Source organism: Ochotona princeps, chromosome 19 (assembly GCF_030435755.1).
Source record: "Ochotona princeps isolate mOchPri1 chromosome 19, mOchPri1.hap1, whole genome shotgun sequence".
NCBI lineage: Eukaryota > Metazoa > Chordata > Mammalia > Lagomorpha > Ochotonidae > Ochotona > Ochotona princeps.
Window position 1 is genome coordinate 10,118,814 of NC_080850.1, and position 20,076 is coordinate 10,138,889.

The 20,076-nt window shown below is 38.6% G+C and overlaps 1 protein-coding gene across 2 annotated transcripts in view; it reads right to left on the reverse strand.

Moving 5' to 3' along the window:
• LOC131482621 (teneurin-2-like) overlaps window positions 1-20,076 on the reverse strand; it is a 468,181-nt gene that overhangs the window by 73,364 nt on the left and 374,741 nt on the right. For both annotated transcript variants that reach the window (XM_058677499.1, XM_058677498.1), the window contains exon 3: window positions 11,613-11,912. In XM_058677499.1, coding sequence (XP_058533482.1) covers window positions 11,613-11,838 — 226 coding nt within the window. In that variant the 5' untranslated portion in view covers window positions 11,839-11,912. The remainder of the gene's footprint in view (window positions 1-11,612; window positions 11,913-20,076) is intronic.

Here is a 20,076-nt window from a genome sequence, read left to right on the forward strand (position 1 = left end):
ACTCTTCCCAATCTTCCATACACATCTCCAGCCTTTGATGGAGCAACCAACCCCTCTTAACATTGGCCGCTCCCAGACATGCTGATGATTCTCACGTATCAACGCCAGGGGGTGTTACTGGAGCATGTAGTCAGTGTTCCCTAAATGGAAGCTACTGACATTAGTTTTTCACCTTTTTTTCTCTCCATTAGAGGAGGAGAGCATCATGATACTGCAGATTCAGTAACACAGATGATGGTGACAAAAAGCTCCAGAAAGATAAGGTTGTCAAAGTAATTTTCCAGGGGCTAAACAGTCAAATAATGAACATCTAGAGCATCATCTTGAACATCAGCTCAAAGGGAAATTCAAAATGAGCTACTATTGACCCCTTTGTATTCTCAGCCTGTGGCTTATAGGCATCCCTATACCTGTCTGTGAAAGAGGGCCATGCACAGGCAGCTGTGATAGACTGTATAACAAGGACAAGGAGTATCAAGTCCCCAAAGAGCATTTCATAGTCTTATTTTGTTTTCCCTCTTTTGAAAGAGTGATCATGATACCTCTGAATTAAATCACCTTCAGAAGCCAGAGAACAAATTCCACTGACCATTAAGGATGACTAAGAAGGGAAAAGAAAATACTTGCCAAGCATTGAGAGCAAGGAAGTGGAGGTTAATGTAGGTGAACTTGTTTGAGACTAAGTACAGAAGGGTTGCATCCTCTGTTTTGTTCTCCAAGTGGCTACAATAGCAAGGAAAAGGCCGGGCTGAAGCCAGAAGCCATGAATTCCATCAGGTCTGCCACACAGGTGGCAGCGGCCCAAGCACTTGCGTGATCTGCTGGCCATTCACAGACCAACAGTAAGGAAGTGGATTGGAAGTAGAGTACCTGGGACAATAATTTGCATATGGAGTCACATATGGTGGCTTTACTCATTATTTCACAACCCAACCCCATTATTGTCGTCTTTGCTAAGCAAGATACACGTTTTAGAGAAATCCAAAACCAATTAAAAAAAAGTTGGCTTTCATTCCACACCTGGCTAAAAATAACACATAAATAGGTATTTCCAAGAATGCACTTACATATTTGGGCAGCCAAAAATCATTTTATCATGCATGAAAGATAAGAGGACTGAAAAGACTGGCACTGGATAAGAACCTTACCTTTCCATCCTACTCTGAGTGAGCAGAAATAATCTAAGGCCAAAAGCTGTCCTGTGAAGATAGGGAAAAAGCACAGGAGTAGAGATACAGAGGGTGCTATGCAGTTAGGTAATAGCCTCCAGATTTAAAAGAATTAAACAGAGGGAGCCCCGTTCAACAAATACTCATGAAACATCCACTTGAGGTGCATTACAGCTATTGCTCATGCAAAAGAGGGATACGACATTATTTTTACCTCCAAGATACATACATGTGTCTTCAGAGCTTCTCATTTTACACTTTCCTAGATCTGATGTGATTGCTTTATTTCTTAAAACAATACCAGTTTTGCTTGTACATAGTTAGAAAGCTCATTGGCTCTACCAACAAAATGCCACAGCAATCCAAACACCCAACCCAGATCCTCTGTAACGGTTTTTCAAATTTTAGGTACACCTAAAGGTATTTAAAATAAACAGTTAATCAATTCTTTTAAAAAAAAACAGGCAAAAACGTGAATAAAACAGCAAAATTTCTTAGGTAAAAATAAAATCCAGATATTGAAAAGACTCGGGGAAAAAAATAAGAAATCAGGGTTGGCACAATGGTCCAATTGGCTAATCCTCCACCTGAATGTGTCAGCATCACATATGAGTTCTTGATCTGGCCACTCCACTTCCCATTCAGCAACCTGCTTATGATCTGGGAAAGCAGTAGAGGATAGCCCAAAGCCTTAGGACACTGTAACTGTATGAGAAACCTGGAGGAAACATCTGGCTTCTGGCTTCAAATTGGCTCAGCTCTAGCCATTGCAGCCACTGGAATCAGTGGGCGAATCTTTCTCTGTGTGTCTCCTCCTCTCTGTATATCTGACTTTCCAATAAAGATAAATTAATCTTTTAAAAAAGAAAGAAAAACCTGAATACCATCTACTAAGTGCCAATTTGTAAATTTACCACGTCCCAACTAAAAATTCCTTTGGGAACAGCCTCAGGAGTCACATCTGAGCATAGAAAAAGTCTTCTTTAAGTCCACACAGTGATTTTTTCAAACACAGTGACTGTCAAATATCTTAACTCAATTTGCACTGAACGTTGAGGCTGAGAGAAGGCTCCTGCACAAACAGTTTATTTGGGAAGTGCTTCAAAGAAGCAAGAGTTAGAGAATAAGGCAGAGACAAGGCAAAAGGTGGGAACCCCGTGCAATGATGAGGTACAGTGCTGGCCATGACACAGGAGCCTAGTGATGATGGTACTGGGACCTTCTAAGCAGTTTTAGGCTTTGTCCTTCAGGCGGAAGCAAGGGGAGCATTTATCACCAGCTTCTTATCTCTTGCCTTCTGATTCACTGGTTAAGACAGCCCACAAAGTTTAACCCTGGGCTTCTGGGGTTACAGATGCTTAATGATTTTAGTCTTGAGGGCAGTTAGCACTTCATTACTGTGAAGGTCCAGGACAAGAAATGAGGTTAGAATGTCACATAATCCCTGCTTTAACGAGTCCACATGATGATTCTGGAAATATTTTAAGATATGGAGATTTCTGGAGCAAATTCATGTTTTTCAATTTTCTGGAGAGCTTGGACGATCTGGCAACACTGGACCTGAGTTGCAGAGAACACCAACCTGCCATTCTAGAGGCACTGCCTGCACATGCGCCAAATTCCAAGTACATCCACAGCAGCACACAATTGAAAACTTGCCCCACTTGAGCCTTTCATTTGACTTACACAGCCTCTGGGCATATGGGTCTTTTTACCTCTTCTGTACCTATGTTAGGTCCAAATTCATGATTACTGCTTTGACTTTGAAGATGCCTGATCAATTAACATAATTAATTGATTACACACCACATCCCAAGCCAGGTGCTCAAATTAAATCTTCACTTTTAATGTTTAACGGAATGCAAGATGAAAAGCACATATGTGAGAAGAATCAGCCCACCTGCCCTGTGTGACTCAGGAATGCAGAAGTAGATGATGGCAACCAAAGACCTACATTGCCAGGTATACAGGTACACGGTTGCTCACTCTTGGTTTAGGAACACTACCTAAGAATCTCTGAGCCACACGGTACTTTTATAGCAGCTTCCTATTAGGAATTAGGAAGCTGCTATAAAAATCGTGGGTTCTTCAGTGAAAAGATTCTAAGGCTTCATGCTAAGCATTATGTCCTGTAAGCTTCACACACTGTTCATTACTGAAAGAAATAGAGTGGCAGGGATCTGGCAGTTAAGGTATTGTTTGGGATATCTTCACCCCAAATCAGAGTGTTTGCTTTAAGTCCCAGCCCCATTGCTGTGGCCATGCACTCCAGGATTCAGCAGGTGATGGCTCAAGCACTTTACTTCCCACAATCCATATAGGAGCAGACAGGCTCCTGGGTTTCACACTGACCCTGGGATGGCTACTGTAGGCATTAAGGAAGTCAAACTGTGAATGTACAGGTTCCGTCTTGGCTCTTGAGATAAAAATGAATTATAAATATGAAAAATAAATAATTATATTCTGCATATCCTTTTTGCACCAAATCCCATAAGAAGTTCATTTTTGAAAAGACATTTTATAAAACCACTGATGCTTAGGACCTTCTTCTGAGGCACTACAATTTAATTAGGTGAAAGTTGATCATGGGGCATTCCAAATTTCCCAGCAAGGTCTAGGAGTTCACCACCAGTTCAAAGGCAAAAACTGCCTGAGCTTAGGCCACAGTCCCCCACGCTGCCCTGATCAATTCAGACAACTCAGCCCATCACTGGAGCTTTCCTGCTGTTCTCTCTGTCATTCTGCAAAGCAAAAAGTGTTAACTGGGTCATCACTGGGTAGAGCTTTGGCAACACACACACACACACACACACACACGAGGGTCAGATTGCAAGCACTGAATGAAATGTCACTGTCAACTGAGGAGAACTGAAACTAAAAAACTTCATACAAACAGGGTTGTTTTTAAGGTGTTATTACCACTTGATCATGTGGTGAAGGATTTGACTGGCCTATGGGTATTCATCATATTACAGTTGATTGGATGTTTTCTTTCTTTCCTTTTAGCGAGGACATTAAAGTAATATTCCTCCATCAGTGCTTTAGCTACAACAAATAGATCCACAGAAACAAATTGAACCCACTGGAATTACTCTCTCAATGAATTCTACATTTCGGTCCAAAGTACTACAAATAAATCCAGTGCTTTAATTCCCTATGCATAAGCTGTACGGTAGCAGACTGAGAGGCACACATTATGGACTGCCAGGTGGCAGTGGACATAGGGGAAGTTAAAAAAATACTCCAAACCATTTTTAAACTAAAATGCATCCCACTGGGACAGCTACTACCCAATACTGACTATTCATAAACCAGGCTGAACAAAGAGAAACTTCACATTTTGTGGTTCTGGCTAGAGAACAAAATCTGGGAGAGGACGGGAAGTAACAGGTTCAACTGAGACTATAGCAATGCTCAGGTGACTTTTTGTCTCATTTTTTTCCATCCTCACAAAGACTTTAATATCAGAGAAAAGTGCATTAAATATAATACAGTAATTCTACTAAAATATTCCAAATAACATTATAAAGTAAGTCTGCATTGCACTGATTTTTACTGTCTTTGTGTACACTCAGTGTTTGTTCTGAATGACCCCAGCAGAGATTTATAACTAAAGTAAATCCAACTTGAAGTTGAGTGCACAGGAATACAGTCAGTGCAACAGGAAGATCAAACAACTCAGTGGCGTTAAAGAGTGGGGTTGAAGTACAGGGGGAAATTGTGAGATATGCAAGCCAATTAGGGTGCTCAAAAAATGAACAGGAATTCATTTCAGGCTCATGCCAGCCCCCACTTCTTCATGTGTCCCTAAGGATGCTTCTGGAATTACCAGAGCTGAAAATTAAATTATAAACCTAAAACATGACACTGAAAATGTAACGTCTCCTTTGATGATATCAGCACGATGATTCAACCATGGGCGGGGCAGGACTGCTCCCTAAGACTGTATGTAAGCTGCCGTGAGGCAGACACCAGCTATTTCTCCATCTCTCACCAGTCACAACTGCATCTTGACACTGATCAAATATACACCAAAGACCTCTTACAATACAGTAAACACACCATCTTGCTGCAGACATGTAAGTAAAACATGCAGAATCAACCTGGGAGTGTTTACAGAATGAATGCATCATCAATACTCAGGAAAAGCAGCCACTGACACAACTGAATCTGAGTGCCATGGCTGTAGTAGACAATCAACAAACTGGCATTTCACCATGTGGGATTTGGTACTGCTTTGCTGGATGGGCACATAAGCCCTGTTTTCTAATTACAGTTCTTTTTTGGAATGTGCTTTAAATTCTTTCATTAGAAGAGGAAACAAGCCACTAATAAGAACAAATTCTTTTACCATTGCATCTCTGAGTCACAGCACAAAATCACAGAGCTCCTGATTTATTTGACTTTTCACAACAGCCATGGAAGCCATGTGCTGTGCTTCCTGACTCACTCATAAAGAGAATAATAACATCAATAACAGCCCATTAAGACAAACAGGAACTCAGAGTGTAAAAAAATGTCACCTAACAGGTAGTTGGTAAAACAGATCTCATGGGATGTAGAGGATTGCAGTTTGTACAGAGGTATTCTCCAAAGATGAACTAGATACTAGACATCATATTTCTGTAATTGCAACAAGTTTCAGGGGCCTGGCATATGAAATAAATGACTTTAAAAAGGAGGAATGGGCTAAGATCAAAGAAAAAGATAAAACAAACTCAAATGTGAATGGGCTGCTGGGACATGAACTGGCACCCATACGGGATACCCGTGTGTGCAAGGAAAGGACTTTAACCACTAGGCTACCATGCCAGGCCCTGTGTTCAAGACTTTAATCAAGACCTCATTGACAATATGTCAGCACAGGGATGTAAACAAAGTTCAGCTGCCAGGTCTGTATTGCTAACTGTCCCACCTTACACTGATAGTCACACACAAGGATTCCAGTCAGCCAACAAGACAAGATAAAAATGACAGCTCATTGTTTCTATAAAGATTTTTTTTTCATTTTGTTTAAAACAATTACACCAACCAAAGATTTAGTTGGCCTTGTGTTATCTTGGTTATCAAAAGAAAATCCACCTAGTGATAGAACAATAAGCTGAAAACAATCTTCTCCGCATCTAAGAGTAGTTTTAAAGATCACTGGAAGGAGGGGAAAAGATAAGGCTATTTAGGAGCAAGAAACTTTAAAACCCACGCATGTGAGAGATCAACTAAAAGTTGATGAAAACATGTATTACGACGTAACTACACAGGGGTTTCAAAAATAAGCTTTTCGTATTTGATTTTTTCATGAGCTTTTGAAACACTCTTGTACATTTCTACATTCTAAGTATTAAAAGAATGACAGAACTTTACTAAACTGTCAAATTATTCTTCGAAGGTATATTAAAGCACTGTGGTTTTCAGCACACAAACTGTAACTTTAGTGTTGGTGTAGTGGGAACAACATGTTTTTAACACAACTGTATAGGTTGTCTAAGCATGGCAGCAAAACTAAATTCTAATTGAATCTATATAGGTAACACTCCAGCTTACTAATGGCTCACGATTTTCAGATTATTAACACCGGTTAAATTCTATGTCAAATCAAACAGAACAAAATACGTTGCTCAAACTCTTAAAGACCACGGGAATCAGAATTAGTTTATATAAATATCCAAACTAAAGCCTAACATGTAGATGTGTGTGTTTGTGCATATGTGCACATATGCGTGTGTTTAAAGTATACCAAAATAAAATAAAACAAAAAGTATGTCAAAAGAATTGGTGGGGTTTATTTTATTTTCTTGCTAGGTGAGATTGAGCGAATTAATGCAAAAAAAAAAAAAAAAAAACTTTGAAAATCCAATCTTCCCCCAATTCTTTCTGCAACCTTGACCCAAACAGACAGGTAGAGATACAGAGAAATAATTCAACCTCAGTTCCCTCTCTGGAGACCTGCGCTGCTAAGTGGAAAGACGAGGCTTTTTTTTTTTTTTAAGTAATAAGAAGCATGGCTGAACTCCCTGGGCCACCAGGCCTGGGCTCGTGCAGAAATCAGTCAGTTCTGCTTACCTGAGCAATATCATTTAGATAGCAACGCCTTTCCTGGTTAGTGTTCCAGGCTGAGAGCTTGAGCAGAAAAGCAAGGATGCTAAGAGAAGGCAGAGAATCAATGCTGAAAGTATGGCACACATACCCACGCTAAGAATATTTTCCTACTGTGGTGGTTAGTGGAGAGATCTTAGAGGAGGGAGCACTTCCAGGGAGTAGAACTGGCCAAGAATGCAGATCAGCAGTGTGAGAGTCTGGAGCTAATGAATATTATGTGTTCCATTGCTAACAAGTTTCTACATTATTAAGAAATAGAAGTGTTGATCCTTTAAAGCTGGGATGGGGAATGCCCAGCCAGGGGACTTAATAAGGTCCATGATATCATTTGGTCTGGCTCTGCCAAAGCAACCACAAGTGGGACTGGAAATTCAATAGATTTATAGCAAGCTCTATTTTTTATGTTGATAATTTTGTATGGCCTTCAAATGACATTATAAATCTCCAAATGGCTATTGCAGAAAACACACACACACACACACACACACAGACACAGAAAACTACTTCCTAACCCTTGCTAAAGGCTCGTAAGGTGAACATCACAGACCCTCCTCAGGCTCTCAGAGTTTAATAACTTGCTTTTCGGTTGCTGTCATTTATTTAGGAGATAATCAGACACAGTGGTTCCTGAATTCTTCTCCTCTCTCTCTGTGCTTCCCACATTGGATGACTTATTTAATCTCTGCAAGACTAGTTTCCTAATTCATGAAAAGAAGCGTGTACAGTGCTGACTCCACAATGTTGTGAGCATTAAATGTTATTTCAAAAGCAAAGAGCTTAAATTGACACCTGACTAAAAATGTTCAATAAAATATTTGTCATTATTTTCTTTGCATTACTATTGTTGCTGAACATACTTGAAAAATAAAGTATTGATTTCAGTAGAACACAGGCTAGAGTTACTGGTCCATAAGCATGAATGATAAAAATTCACATCTAACTTCAGGCTTCAGAGAGAGGATATCCTGTAAATCATGCTGATCTCAAGCCCTCATTTCAGGGTCCCGGACAAAAAGCTTGTACAATCCGCCTGGGAACTTAGCTGACCTTCATTATTCAATATGGTATCAATTTTGCAAGTTGGGATGGGGCTGGGTCTGACCAGAGATCAGATGACTGCTCACACCAGTCTGGTGCACTAACTCTCAGACCACTAGATGCAATTTAGTGCAGGATTAGTCCCTTACTAATTACTAATTACTTCACTGGCCACAGACTAAAGGTCAGCAAATCTCTCCTATCACATCAGGAAGACCCAGAATAATAGAGGCCAGACAGGTAATTTGCATGCTCTCCCACTTTGGAGGAGAAGCCCCCCTCGAAGAAGGGACAGGGTGACTCTGTTGAAAGCAAGCGAAGACTGTATGATCTGACTGGGGCAGCCACAAGCTTCTCCTGAGAATACCTGGTCCATTTCTCCTGCTGGGAGATGGCAGCTTCTCACACTCGATACTTTAGCAGACCAGCTGGGTGAACCAGACAAGGTCTGACTCCAGGCCCCACATCACTTTCACTGGCTGGCAATTCTTTTCCACTCGGAGCATCTGGAGAGTCATCCAACTGTGTTTGCAAAACTTGCTTGTCTGTGAGGAGCGTGTTTGTTTTATGATCAGTGTCTTGGGTTTTAAATAAGAATACAGCAGGAGATGATCCCGCTATGATCCTTGCTAATGTACCTCTAGGCTAATAAGTAGTGAGATGATCCTGCTCTTTGATTTCATGAATAAGAAAATAAAATAGGAAATGCATGACATTTAAAAAAAATGTTGTTATTACTGAGTATAAAATTTATTTTAACCCTCTCTGTAGTGGCTAAGTTTCAAGCTGAATACACTGCTTGCCAGATTGTATCTCCTGTTCCTCCTCTTCTTAAATATGTGCTTATTTACTTCCTGCAGAGTTCAATTTTAGAACCCATCAAAGTAGATCCACTCAGACTCTGACTACATTTTCATGCATAAATTCATAGATGTCTTCAGAAAGAATTGCACTTGCATATGCAAATACTTTCTGATGCCTTTTCATTTCTACTTTTGGCCTGCACAGCTTTTAATTCATGCAAACACATTACACAAACAAATATGGGCTCAATAACAACACGCTGCATGTGTGAATTGCTAATTGTAAAGCTATGAGTTCAATATGGCCAAGCACCTTCCGTTATGATCAATGAAGGAGAACTAAATTAAACAGGAAGGATGAAGTTATATATGAAAATAAAATCCCAGCATTTGGTTTCGTTTTATGTAAATATTAATAAGGGAAAAGGTGACAGGCCAATCCACAATTCAACAATAATCTGGAATCTGATTCAGTGCACCATGATCACGAAGCCAGGACGTGCTCTTAATGAGACGTGCAAAGAGGGTATATTTCAGCACAAAATCACAAGAAACAGAAACGAATGCAGCCTCCCCATAAATGAAACACAAACTCCAGCAGAAGATGGAAGTTTTCCAACCACATTGGACGTGCATCATTCTTCAAAACATTCATGTCATGTGTTAGTGACAGTCTTGGAAACAGCACACAGGCTTCTAAATTTTTCATCTTGCATATTTAAGCACTCAACTAATTAAGTCATGCTTCCTCATTTTTTCCCCCAAAGCATACTGCTTGCACTTCGAGGTCATATGAAAAGTCAACAATTGAAAACATTTGTCAGGTGCCATAGCAAAGGCTTTTTATCCAGAGAAATATGAAGGTAGCCCCAGCTCCTGATTTCTCATGGGAGGAGTATCAGCATTTGTTTCATTTCAATGACAAAAACTCAGAAAAAAAAGCATAAAACTAAATGAAAATGGTATCCAGCACCTGACTACAATGGCAATGAAAATATAATGTTAACAATATCTCTGTTGTTTCTTTTCAAATATTCTTTTAAATATAAAAGCTGAGCTGGCTAAACAGGGAGTACAAGAGTACATGCTTTTTAGAACATCATCTGGAAAATAAACATATACATCTTGGGCATGATGCTAACTAGCAATATTACGGGTAGCACTCTGTGTGTGCATGTATTTTTTTTTCTAAATAGAGAGAGTTGAAAGTAATTTCAGGAAGCCAGAGAAATGGGAATGGAATTCCAAGCTGAAGCATCCCGTAAGGAATTAAACATACTGCAACACTGACCACCAAGGACACAGAACACACACACAAAAGAGAATCAGTGTTAGAAAATAAATGATGCAATAACCTAGCAGAACAGGGCCTAGACCTTTGATGCTGGTGGAATGACCCTGGCCTGCTCATTCACCGCAGTTTGAGTGTTCATTTGTACTTTTGCTGAGTCATTAGATTGAACACACAGGCAAAGCTGATACTCAAAGGGCAAGACAAGGAGCTAGTGAGTGAACTTGACCACACCGCCTCTTGGCATTACTTTGCTTTACTCTACACATTGAAATTTTTATGGCAACCCTGGACGTGACAGAATTCTTCATGGTTACTGAACAGGTATACAAAGCCAACAGTTAGTGCTTGGGAAAAAATATGCATATACACCTCCTTTATAAATATATATATATAAAAGGAATCAAATCACTTCTAGAAAAATCAAAGTGAAATTTAAAAGCAGATTTCTATCAGAGAAACTGCATAATAACATATATGTGACCTACCTATGCTCTAAAATGCAAGAAAAAAATTGTCTAATTCATAGTTAATAGGGAAGCTTCTAACTACATGTATACCACTTGTTCAAAAAATGTTTTACGTCAAATGTGTAAAGCATTCATGATTTGAATCCTCACCTCTGCCTCCTCCTTCCTACTACAGTCAGGAATATCTTTCATTGAGCCAAACTCCACCAGAGCAGATATCTAAAATCAGCATTAGTCTGTCAAAGAATTTAGTGTTCGTGAGAAAAGATGCATTTCCAGAGCACAGGCTGTGGATATTGCCATAAGGTGATGATTACATGCCAGCATCCCATACTGGAGTGCTCATGCAACTCCTGTCTACTTGGCTTCCAAAAGCAGCAGAAGATGACCTAAGTGCTTGAGACTTTGCTATCCATGTGGCCGACCAGCCTGAAAGACCTGGCTCCTGATGTCAGCTTACCCAAGTTTCAGCCACTGCGATCATCTGGTGAGTATATCTTTTTATCTCTCCTTTTTTCCCTATTGGTGTACCCTTCAAATAAGTAAATAAAAAAATCTTTTTTTTAATTCACAGTTGCATTAGTTATAGGAGTTGGAAAAGACAAAAGGATTGATTTTCTTATATTGAACTCTAATGAGACTTCTTGGTACTCAAATTCCACCAGCATCAGTCATTGACATGCAACAATGCAAGTCAAGAACATGAGACAAGTCAGAGCAAGTCAATGGGGACAATTCTACATACCTTGTCTAGGAAACTCATCTGACTCCCGGTGAACAAGGTCTGTGACTCGATTTCCATAGTGCATCCTGCTGTCATGGTCATAGGCCTTCAGAGTCTCACTGGAACTGTAGGACTTCTGCGTGGGTACGCGGCAGTCCTCGCTGTCCAGGGAGGAACTGGTGTAGCGACACTCTTTGCCACATCGTCCCCTGGTCAAAGAGCGATGTCGCCGGTCCTTGACATCCATTATTTTAGATTGGGTAGTATGCTGATGATTTCAGAAAAGTCAGGCCTGAGTTCTGGCACTTGTCACTTCACCACCTAATAACATCAAAGGAAAAGACCAAGACTGTGATTGCAAGAAACATTGCCTTCAGTTCTGACTCTTGCTCTGACTCAGATGAAAACATGGAAAGGCAAAGTTGGTCAGCCCTGCACAATCTCAATCACAAAAGCTTCAAAGATACTTAAATTATCATCCTGAATGAAAGAACTCAATACAGCAAATTAAAGTGCTTTCTGTTTAAGAGATTCAAGGGGAAAATCACAGCAAACCCTTCTTATCTTGGGATTTTCTAAAATACACACAGATGACAGGGTAAGCCCACCTCTCAAAGATTCTGCTATGAATCAGTTCCAAAAAGGAGCAGCATAAAAAGAATGATAAATATAGCAGGAGATCTGAGTATGCAACCTAAATATGGTCTATTAATGCTTTACTATTGTACCAAGTCACAATGAAATAACATCAAGTTGCCTAAATGGGTCTAAAGACTAATAAAGTAAGTCATTTTGACAAGCAAACAATCTTTTTCCAATTTCCTTAATGAGCCTTTAGCAAATTCCCAGATTTCTTTCTCTTGCCAATCTCTTTTCTTGGACATACCTGGCTAATTCTTCCCAGTTATTCAAACAAGAGATTTTGCTGACAATAGTGCCAACAGTTTAACCTAACCATGAACCTAAGCCCATCCTATTCCCTTCATCACTCAGAGACCCACTGTAAAAAAGGAAAAGTAGGGAAAAAAATCTCTGAACACAATAGGTAAACTGGTAGGAAGGAACCCCTGGAACAGGTGAGCTGGCAGCCAGTGAGCCCCAAGCCTGCCATCTGACACCCTGAACCTCAAACAGTCTGTCAAGCATCACTCCAAAAACACCAGCCTTCTGCCTTGCAAAGACAACAAAAAGGCTTAGGGTTTTCCAAGTTCCAAATGATAGCTCTTATTGATTTCATTTGCCATGTAAAATAGCACAGACCACAGGGCCAGGGCCTGAACAGAATGGACAAATACAAATTTTAATTAAAATGGAAAACACAACCCAGCGTCAGGGTGATGACTTTTCTTCAGGCTACTGTTGCTCACTGCCTCCTCAATATGTCAAGACATACTCGGGGAGCAGATCTGAACTTCTGAACTCTTCAGCTTACTGTTGGCTGTTTATCACACTGCACTGCCTTGCCTATGTGTAAAAAGGGTTGCCTGTCATCACAACAATGTGAATGTCATCTAGTGCAAGGCACCAGAATCAAGTCAGTGTTCCCTAATCTTCCCATCAGCAGGTCTTTCTGGACTCACGGACCCTCTTGATCTCCAAGATTGGTGTACTTTCTTAGATACTGCCTGCAGCTGTACATAGTTTTGTTTGATAACTGACAATGAAAGACAGCATAACTATTAAGAATTAAAAGCACAGTTGTGTTGTTGCCAAAGTTACTAAATATATATATAAATGTATACATAAATATATATATAATAAATATATAATATATATATATATATATATAAAGCACTTGGTTTCCTGGCATCTGTAGTCCCTGACTTGGAATGTTGAAAAGTGCCTTTAAGAGTCATCAGTCAAGATCCTAGAACTTCATTGGCAAACACAAATAGTATTGGCAAGGAAGTTTTTGCTGTTCCATAGGCAATATAAGTATTTACACGTTAACAGAATTTATACATGCTAAAAGCATTTTTCCTTAATTCTCAATGCATAATATCAATACTTTGGTTCTATGTGCCAGACTACTCAAGAGCACGGTCACTGAACTCTGGACTGGATGCCAAGCTTATCACAACAGACTATCCAAAGGGCTTGTCAAAACTGCTGGGGCCAGTGCTGTGGTATAGCAAGTTAAGGTAGACTTGCACTGCTAGCTTCTCCTATAGGCACTGGTTCCAATCCAGGTTGCTCCAGTTTTGATTCAGCTTCCTGCTAATGCACTTGGGAAAATAGTGGAAGATGGTCCAAGGCCTGGGGCCATTGTACCCATTTGAGAAATCTGGAGAAAGCTCCCATCTCCCCTGGAAAATGAACCAGTGGGCAGAAGGTTCTATACCCCCACTTACCTCCCCACCTGGCAGAATTCTGCCTTTCAAACAAATAAACGAAACTTAAAAAACAAAAAAAAAAGCTACCGCTGTTCAAAATCAGTTTTTCAGTTCATGTAAATGGTATAAAATACTTACAGGATTTTGATAGAAGCCAAATAATTTGTAGGAATGCTCAAAATATGTTCTTTAAAACACCACAGGGATTCAGGAATCTTTTTTTTCCTCCGACATTTAAAAGACTGTTTTTCCCCCCTTAGGTAAGTAAAGATCTGCATGAAACTTACTCCACAATAAACTTTTCTTTTAAATAAACTCTTTCTGTGATTCTTTTGAAATGCCTTTGCATGAAACTGTATGTACCAATACTGAAAAACCACAGGTAGCTTCTTTGAGGGGTGGAGTACTTTAAGTTGATTGTATATTTTTATCCTCTCCAGCTTTCCCATTGATTTCTTACTTTTTAATGCTTCAGTATTTTTCAGAAATCATACTCACATTCAAAGTTTAAAGGTTTGCCACCTATTAATAAAGTCTTAACAACATCAGCATTTGGGTATTTTAAACATCTAATGTGTTTGTCCAGCAATCTTTCCCTGATAAATCCTTTCTACCTCTGCCACTGATATTTCAATTTGCCAGAAAGGTCAATTTTTTATACATGAAGGAAATTTATACTTAGTGAGATAAAAATGGGAAAATATAAATCAGGGAATCTTAATTTCTTAAAAGCTAAACACAACTGTTTGCACACACATATTTTACAATTTGCCTGGCTACTTAAAACATGAAATTTTAGACTAAAAACACATGGGAAGAAAACATAAATTTTAATAGTTGATGTGTTTGTTACAGTAGCTTACATATTGACTTGGGAAATTTGCATCCCAAATTGGGATAACTTGTTCTAATTTTGGCTACTCTACATTTGACCCAATTTCTTGACAATGTGCAGCTAGGAAAGCTGCACATGGTGGCTCAAGTAGTTGGGTTTCTGCTACCTATATAACAATCCCATTCAAAGTTACAGGCTTTTGGCTTCAGCCTGGCCATGTCCTGGGTCTGGCAGACTTTTGGAGAGCAAACTAAAAGATGAATCATCCGTGTGTGTGTGTCTTCATGTGTATCTTCTTTCAAATGAAATAAAATGCAGTTTAAACGGCATTAATAATATCTATGTTGTCACCTTATCTGAAGATTCAGAAAGTAAAATAAGATAATAATCAGGAAGTCTAGAGGCAGGCAGCAGGTGCAAGGGTTCAGCTGCATCCTGTATGAGACTGTGTGGCTCAAGCCCCTGCTCAACTTTCACTCTTGCTTCCTGTTAATGTGCACACTGGGGGGCAGAAGAAAAGGTCTCAAGGATTAGGTATGGGAGATCCAGACAGTTTTGGACTCCTGGCTTCACCATGACCTAGACCTAGCTATTGTAGCCATTCAGTTAATAAACCACTAGAGGGAATATTTCTTCCGGTTTGCCCCTCTGCCTTACACAGAAAATGAAAATGAGTAATTAAAAAAATCAGGCAGTCTGTATATCTTCTGATTTCTAAAAGCTGATAGAATAGACATTTTATCTTTCCTTCATGTTTCCTTAAAGTGATAGCTGAATACCCTGGGCATTATATATAAAACAAACCTTTAACAGAGCCTGTGGGGTGAAAAAAAGAAGTAATTTGACTAAAGACCTCAGGATTCAAGGAAAACACAGTAAGGAATGCCCTATGGGCTCTGCTTGCTTTACCTGTCCCAAACTTTGAGCTAAAGAGGCAAAAAATAAAAAACCAAAACACCAACGGGCACAACAATAGTACCAACAAAAGCAAGCTTCTCTAGCTAAGAAACCATGAAAGGGGCATCCAAACAAGTGATAAAAAAAAATTAGACAATAGCCACCCTACTATACACAAATGATGGGGGTTGAGGATGAGCATGGACGTCCTCACTTCCAGCTTTATCACAAAAACAGGGAATACTGTATTTCCACATTCTTGAAATTTTAATAAAATATCAAAACTTCAGAGTGCTTTCAGAGATGAACAAGAAAGAATCTAGAATTTATTCCTTTCCAGAAAACAATTAAGTTTCCATTCTAAGTGGCTTCCCAGTGATTTATTTCCACAGGGCATTAGCAAAGTCCCCTGGCACCCGTTCAATGCTGTGGTGGTACAGGATAAGGTCAAGTGAACTCTCACCTAGTAACTGCTTTTATACCCTTGGACCAATGAATACTGTGTGAGGAACAGCACTAAGGTGCCCCTGCTCCCAAATCTCCAGGGAGTGTCAGTTCAGAAGTACCAGGGAACAGTAACATCCATTTCTGTACTCCCAATTCGTCCTCCCAGCACCTAGCAATGAGCCCCAGACTGGGTATCAGTGAAACCTGAATGTGGGACTTGGTAGTAGAATGGCACAATTAATTCACCCTACCAGAGCAGTGCCACAGAAAATCAAAATAATAAGAATTCAAATAAAACCCATAGCTACACAACCCAAGAGCCCAAATAACCAAATTTAAAGTGCAAAATTACTTTTCAAACCAAGAACTGGGGATATTTTAAGCTGGATAAAGAAAGATAATAAAAAATGACAACACTAAGATGATCAAGTTATCAACATCATCTCTTTTAAACAGTAGCCATGAAATTTCTTTAATAAGCAACTGAGAAAACACTCAAGCTATAGAAAAGTGGTCCTCATTAAAGAAATATAAATTCTCAGAAAACAAACAGAAGGCACAGAGATAACCCCCTTGGAAATTTTAGAATCAAAACTGCAATGATAAAAAAGCAAAAATACAATACATGGGCTCAATAGCAATGTGGAAGAACAGAGGAAAGGATAAAGCAATTGGAAAACTGGTCAGTAGATGGTAATCCATACATACAGCAGCAGGTACCGAAAAAGAAGAAGTCTAGGGAATTACAGGATGATAATAATAATAAAATGTCTAACCTTGAATACTTCAAAGTTCCAGGACAGCAGAGAGTGAAAGACTGACAATGTGTTCAAACAGCAATTAGATAAATCCAGATTTTCAGACAAAATATCAAATCAATTGGCTGAGGGAATCCTAAGATAAAATCCAAGTATAATTACATGAATACATATCACAGTACATCTTCTAAAAGCTAAAGGAAAAGATGAAATAATGTGCTTATTTTTTTTAAAAGTCAATGTACATATGAAGAAAAGCAAACAGAATGAAAATAGATTTCTCAGCTGAAAGCCATGGAGGTCAAAGAGAGCAGAACATTTTCAAAGTGCTGAAAGAAAACTACCTGCAAGCCAACATCCACGGAAAGCATCACTTTGGAATGAAGGCGAGAACAAGAAATTCTCAGATGAAGGTAAACTAGAGAATTCAGCACCAGTAGACCTATTTTTTAAAAGGAATTGCTAAACAGTTTTCTGAACAGTCAGAAAACAATAAACAGACTCTTACACAGCAGTAAAGAAGAAAGCACGGTAAGTCAAAATTGAAGCAAGTGCAATAGACTTTCTTTCACCTTTTGAGCTTCAAAATTATTTTTGATGGAAGAAAAATTCCACTCTCTCTAATCTGGTTCAAAATATATGTAGGGAATATATTTAAGAAATTATTCTGTAGGTGAGGGTAAAAAGAGAGAAAATGTTTCCTCGAGAGAGAGGAAGTATCTCCTTATTTCACTTACACTGGTGAAATGATGAAAGCAGTAGGCTGCAATAGGAAAGACATGCTTATGGTAGTGATTATAAAAGCTATACAGATGGGAAACACCCCAAATCACAATAGGTAAATCAAAATGGTTTTCCTTAAAAAAAAAAAAAAAGTTCCCATTAGCCCATAAGAAAGTAGGATGAAGAAAACAGTAAGATAAGTAAGAGAAAACAAAAATAAAATGGCCAACTTAAAACTTGATTATATTAAACATAGTTTAAACGCGTAATCTAAGCAGGTCAGCACAGTGAACTAAATGCATGATCCAACAACATGTAGTTCATAAGTCATTTTAATAATCTAGGACTGCTAATTAAAAAAGTTAAGGAAAAAATATATCATGAAAATACACGCTGGAATAGTGACAGCACAGATTTAGTGGGTTCATAGGCAAAAAAACATATGTGTCAAGAATAGGGAAGGGTGTTACATATCTAAAGGAAGCTTAATCCGTTAGAAACACAAGCCAGTTCTGAATATACATAATCACACCTGAAAAAATTACAAAATACACAAAATAAAAATGTAAGGAAACAAACTCACTATTATCCTCAGACGTTTCAACATTTTATTTTTTATTATTATTTATTATTGTTGTTATTTGATGATACAGTTACATAGGCATTGGGATTTCCCTTATCCCCTCTGCAATCCCCCCCACCTATGTCACAGTTTCTCTATATCATTACTAAAGTACAGTTCTTCATACATAGTCATATGTCCATCATTGTGGGCATGGACAATGGCAGAGAGTCCAGCATCCTATTGTCAAGACATAGTAAACAGTTTCATTATAAGTCCATCTTTGTCTGGAAGTAGAGATGCATACTACATTGTATCCCGACAACTGGATATGTTAGTCTCCAGTTTACATTTACTATACATCCCCTTAAATGAAAAGTCACAATACAAAATCAACAAAAGCAAGAAAAATAGAAATTTACAATGCCATTAAGTTAAATAACATATTACTAGATATGACAATCTCCATTACACATCTATTATACATCCCCTTAAATGAAAAGCCACAAAACAAAATCAATATCAGGAAAAAAAGAAATTAACACCACCATGAAGTTAAATAACATGCTATTGAATGATTAATGTGTTGCTGAAGAAATGAAAAAGAAAAATCAAGAACCTTCTTGAAAATGATGCTACTGTATGATCTTTGAGTCACTGAAAAATTTAATCACAAGAAACTTTTTTGAAGAGATGAAACTAACAAAAACAAAAACATCAAAATCCATGAGACATAGCTTCCGCTGATTTTTGTTGGTGAAATGTGTCTCTTCTAGACAACAAATAGGTGGGTTTTGTTTTTTAATCCAGTCTACTAATCTATGATGTTTGATTGAGCTTAAGCCAATTTCTTTCAGGATTAATATGTATGGGTGGTAATTTGGTCCTGTCATTTTAGGAATGGGTTGTTCATTGATTTAGTCTTCTGTTGTCATTTTACTGGAATGTTCTTCCCGTTTGCCTTTGGTTTTGGTAGGTGCTAGTCCTCTTCTCTGTCAAGAGAACATATTGAAGTATCATTTGTAGGGCAGGTTTGGAAGAGGCAAATTCTTTTAACTTTTCTTTATTGTGGAAGAATTTCATTTAATTCTCAAAGACAAATGAGAGTTTTGCTGGATATGTTATCCTGGGCCAACAATTTTTTTCTTTTAGAATCTGGAATATGTTGCTCCATTTGCTTCTTGACCGTAGAGTTTCCTGTGAGAGATCTCCTGTGAGTTAAATTGGCATTCCTTTATATGTCAGCCGATTTTTTTCACGTGCACATTTAAGGATCTTTTCCTCATATTTGATTGAAGAGAGCCTGATGATCATGTGTCATGGTGAAGATCGCTTTTGGTCAAGCCTGTTGGGGGCTCTGTGTCCCTCCTGGGTATTGTTTCCCAATTCTTTCTCTGGGTTAGGAAAATTTTCCCTTATTATTTCATTAAATATATCTGTAAAACCAGATTCTCTTTTTGCACCTTCTGGTACTCCCATAACTCTTATATTTGGCCTCTTAATAATGTCTTTCAATTCTTGGAATACTTTTTTTGGCCTGATCCAGCTCTGCTTCCAGCTTTTTGTTTGCTTCCCCCGGGGGACAGGAAATATCTTCCAATTCTGAGATTCTTTTTTCTGCTTGCTTCATTCTGTGTGGGAGACTCTCCCCTGTACTTTTAATTTGCTCTACTGTTTTCTTAATTTCTGATATCAGCCTTGATTTTCTTTATTGCTGCTACTTTCTGTTTAACATATTCCTTAAATTCTTTGAACTCTTGTATGTGCTTCTCATTGTTGATCAGAAGCTTTATAATGAGCTTTCTGAATTCTGTGACCTCCATTTTCTCGATGTCTTCCTCAGTGAGCTCTGAGGTTGGCATAGAGTTTTGCTCCTTTGCAGGGGAGTTTTCAGTTATATTCATTGTGTTTTTGTCTCTTCTTTTGCTCT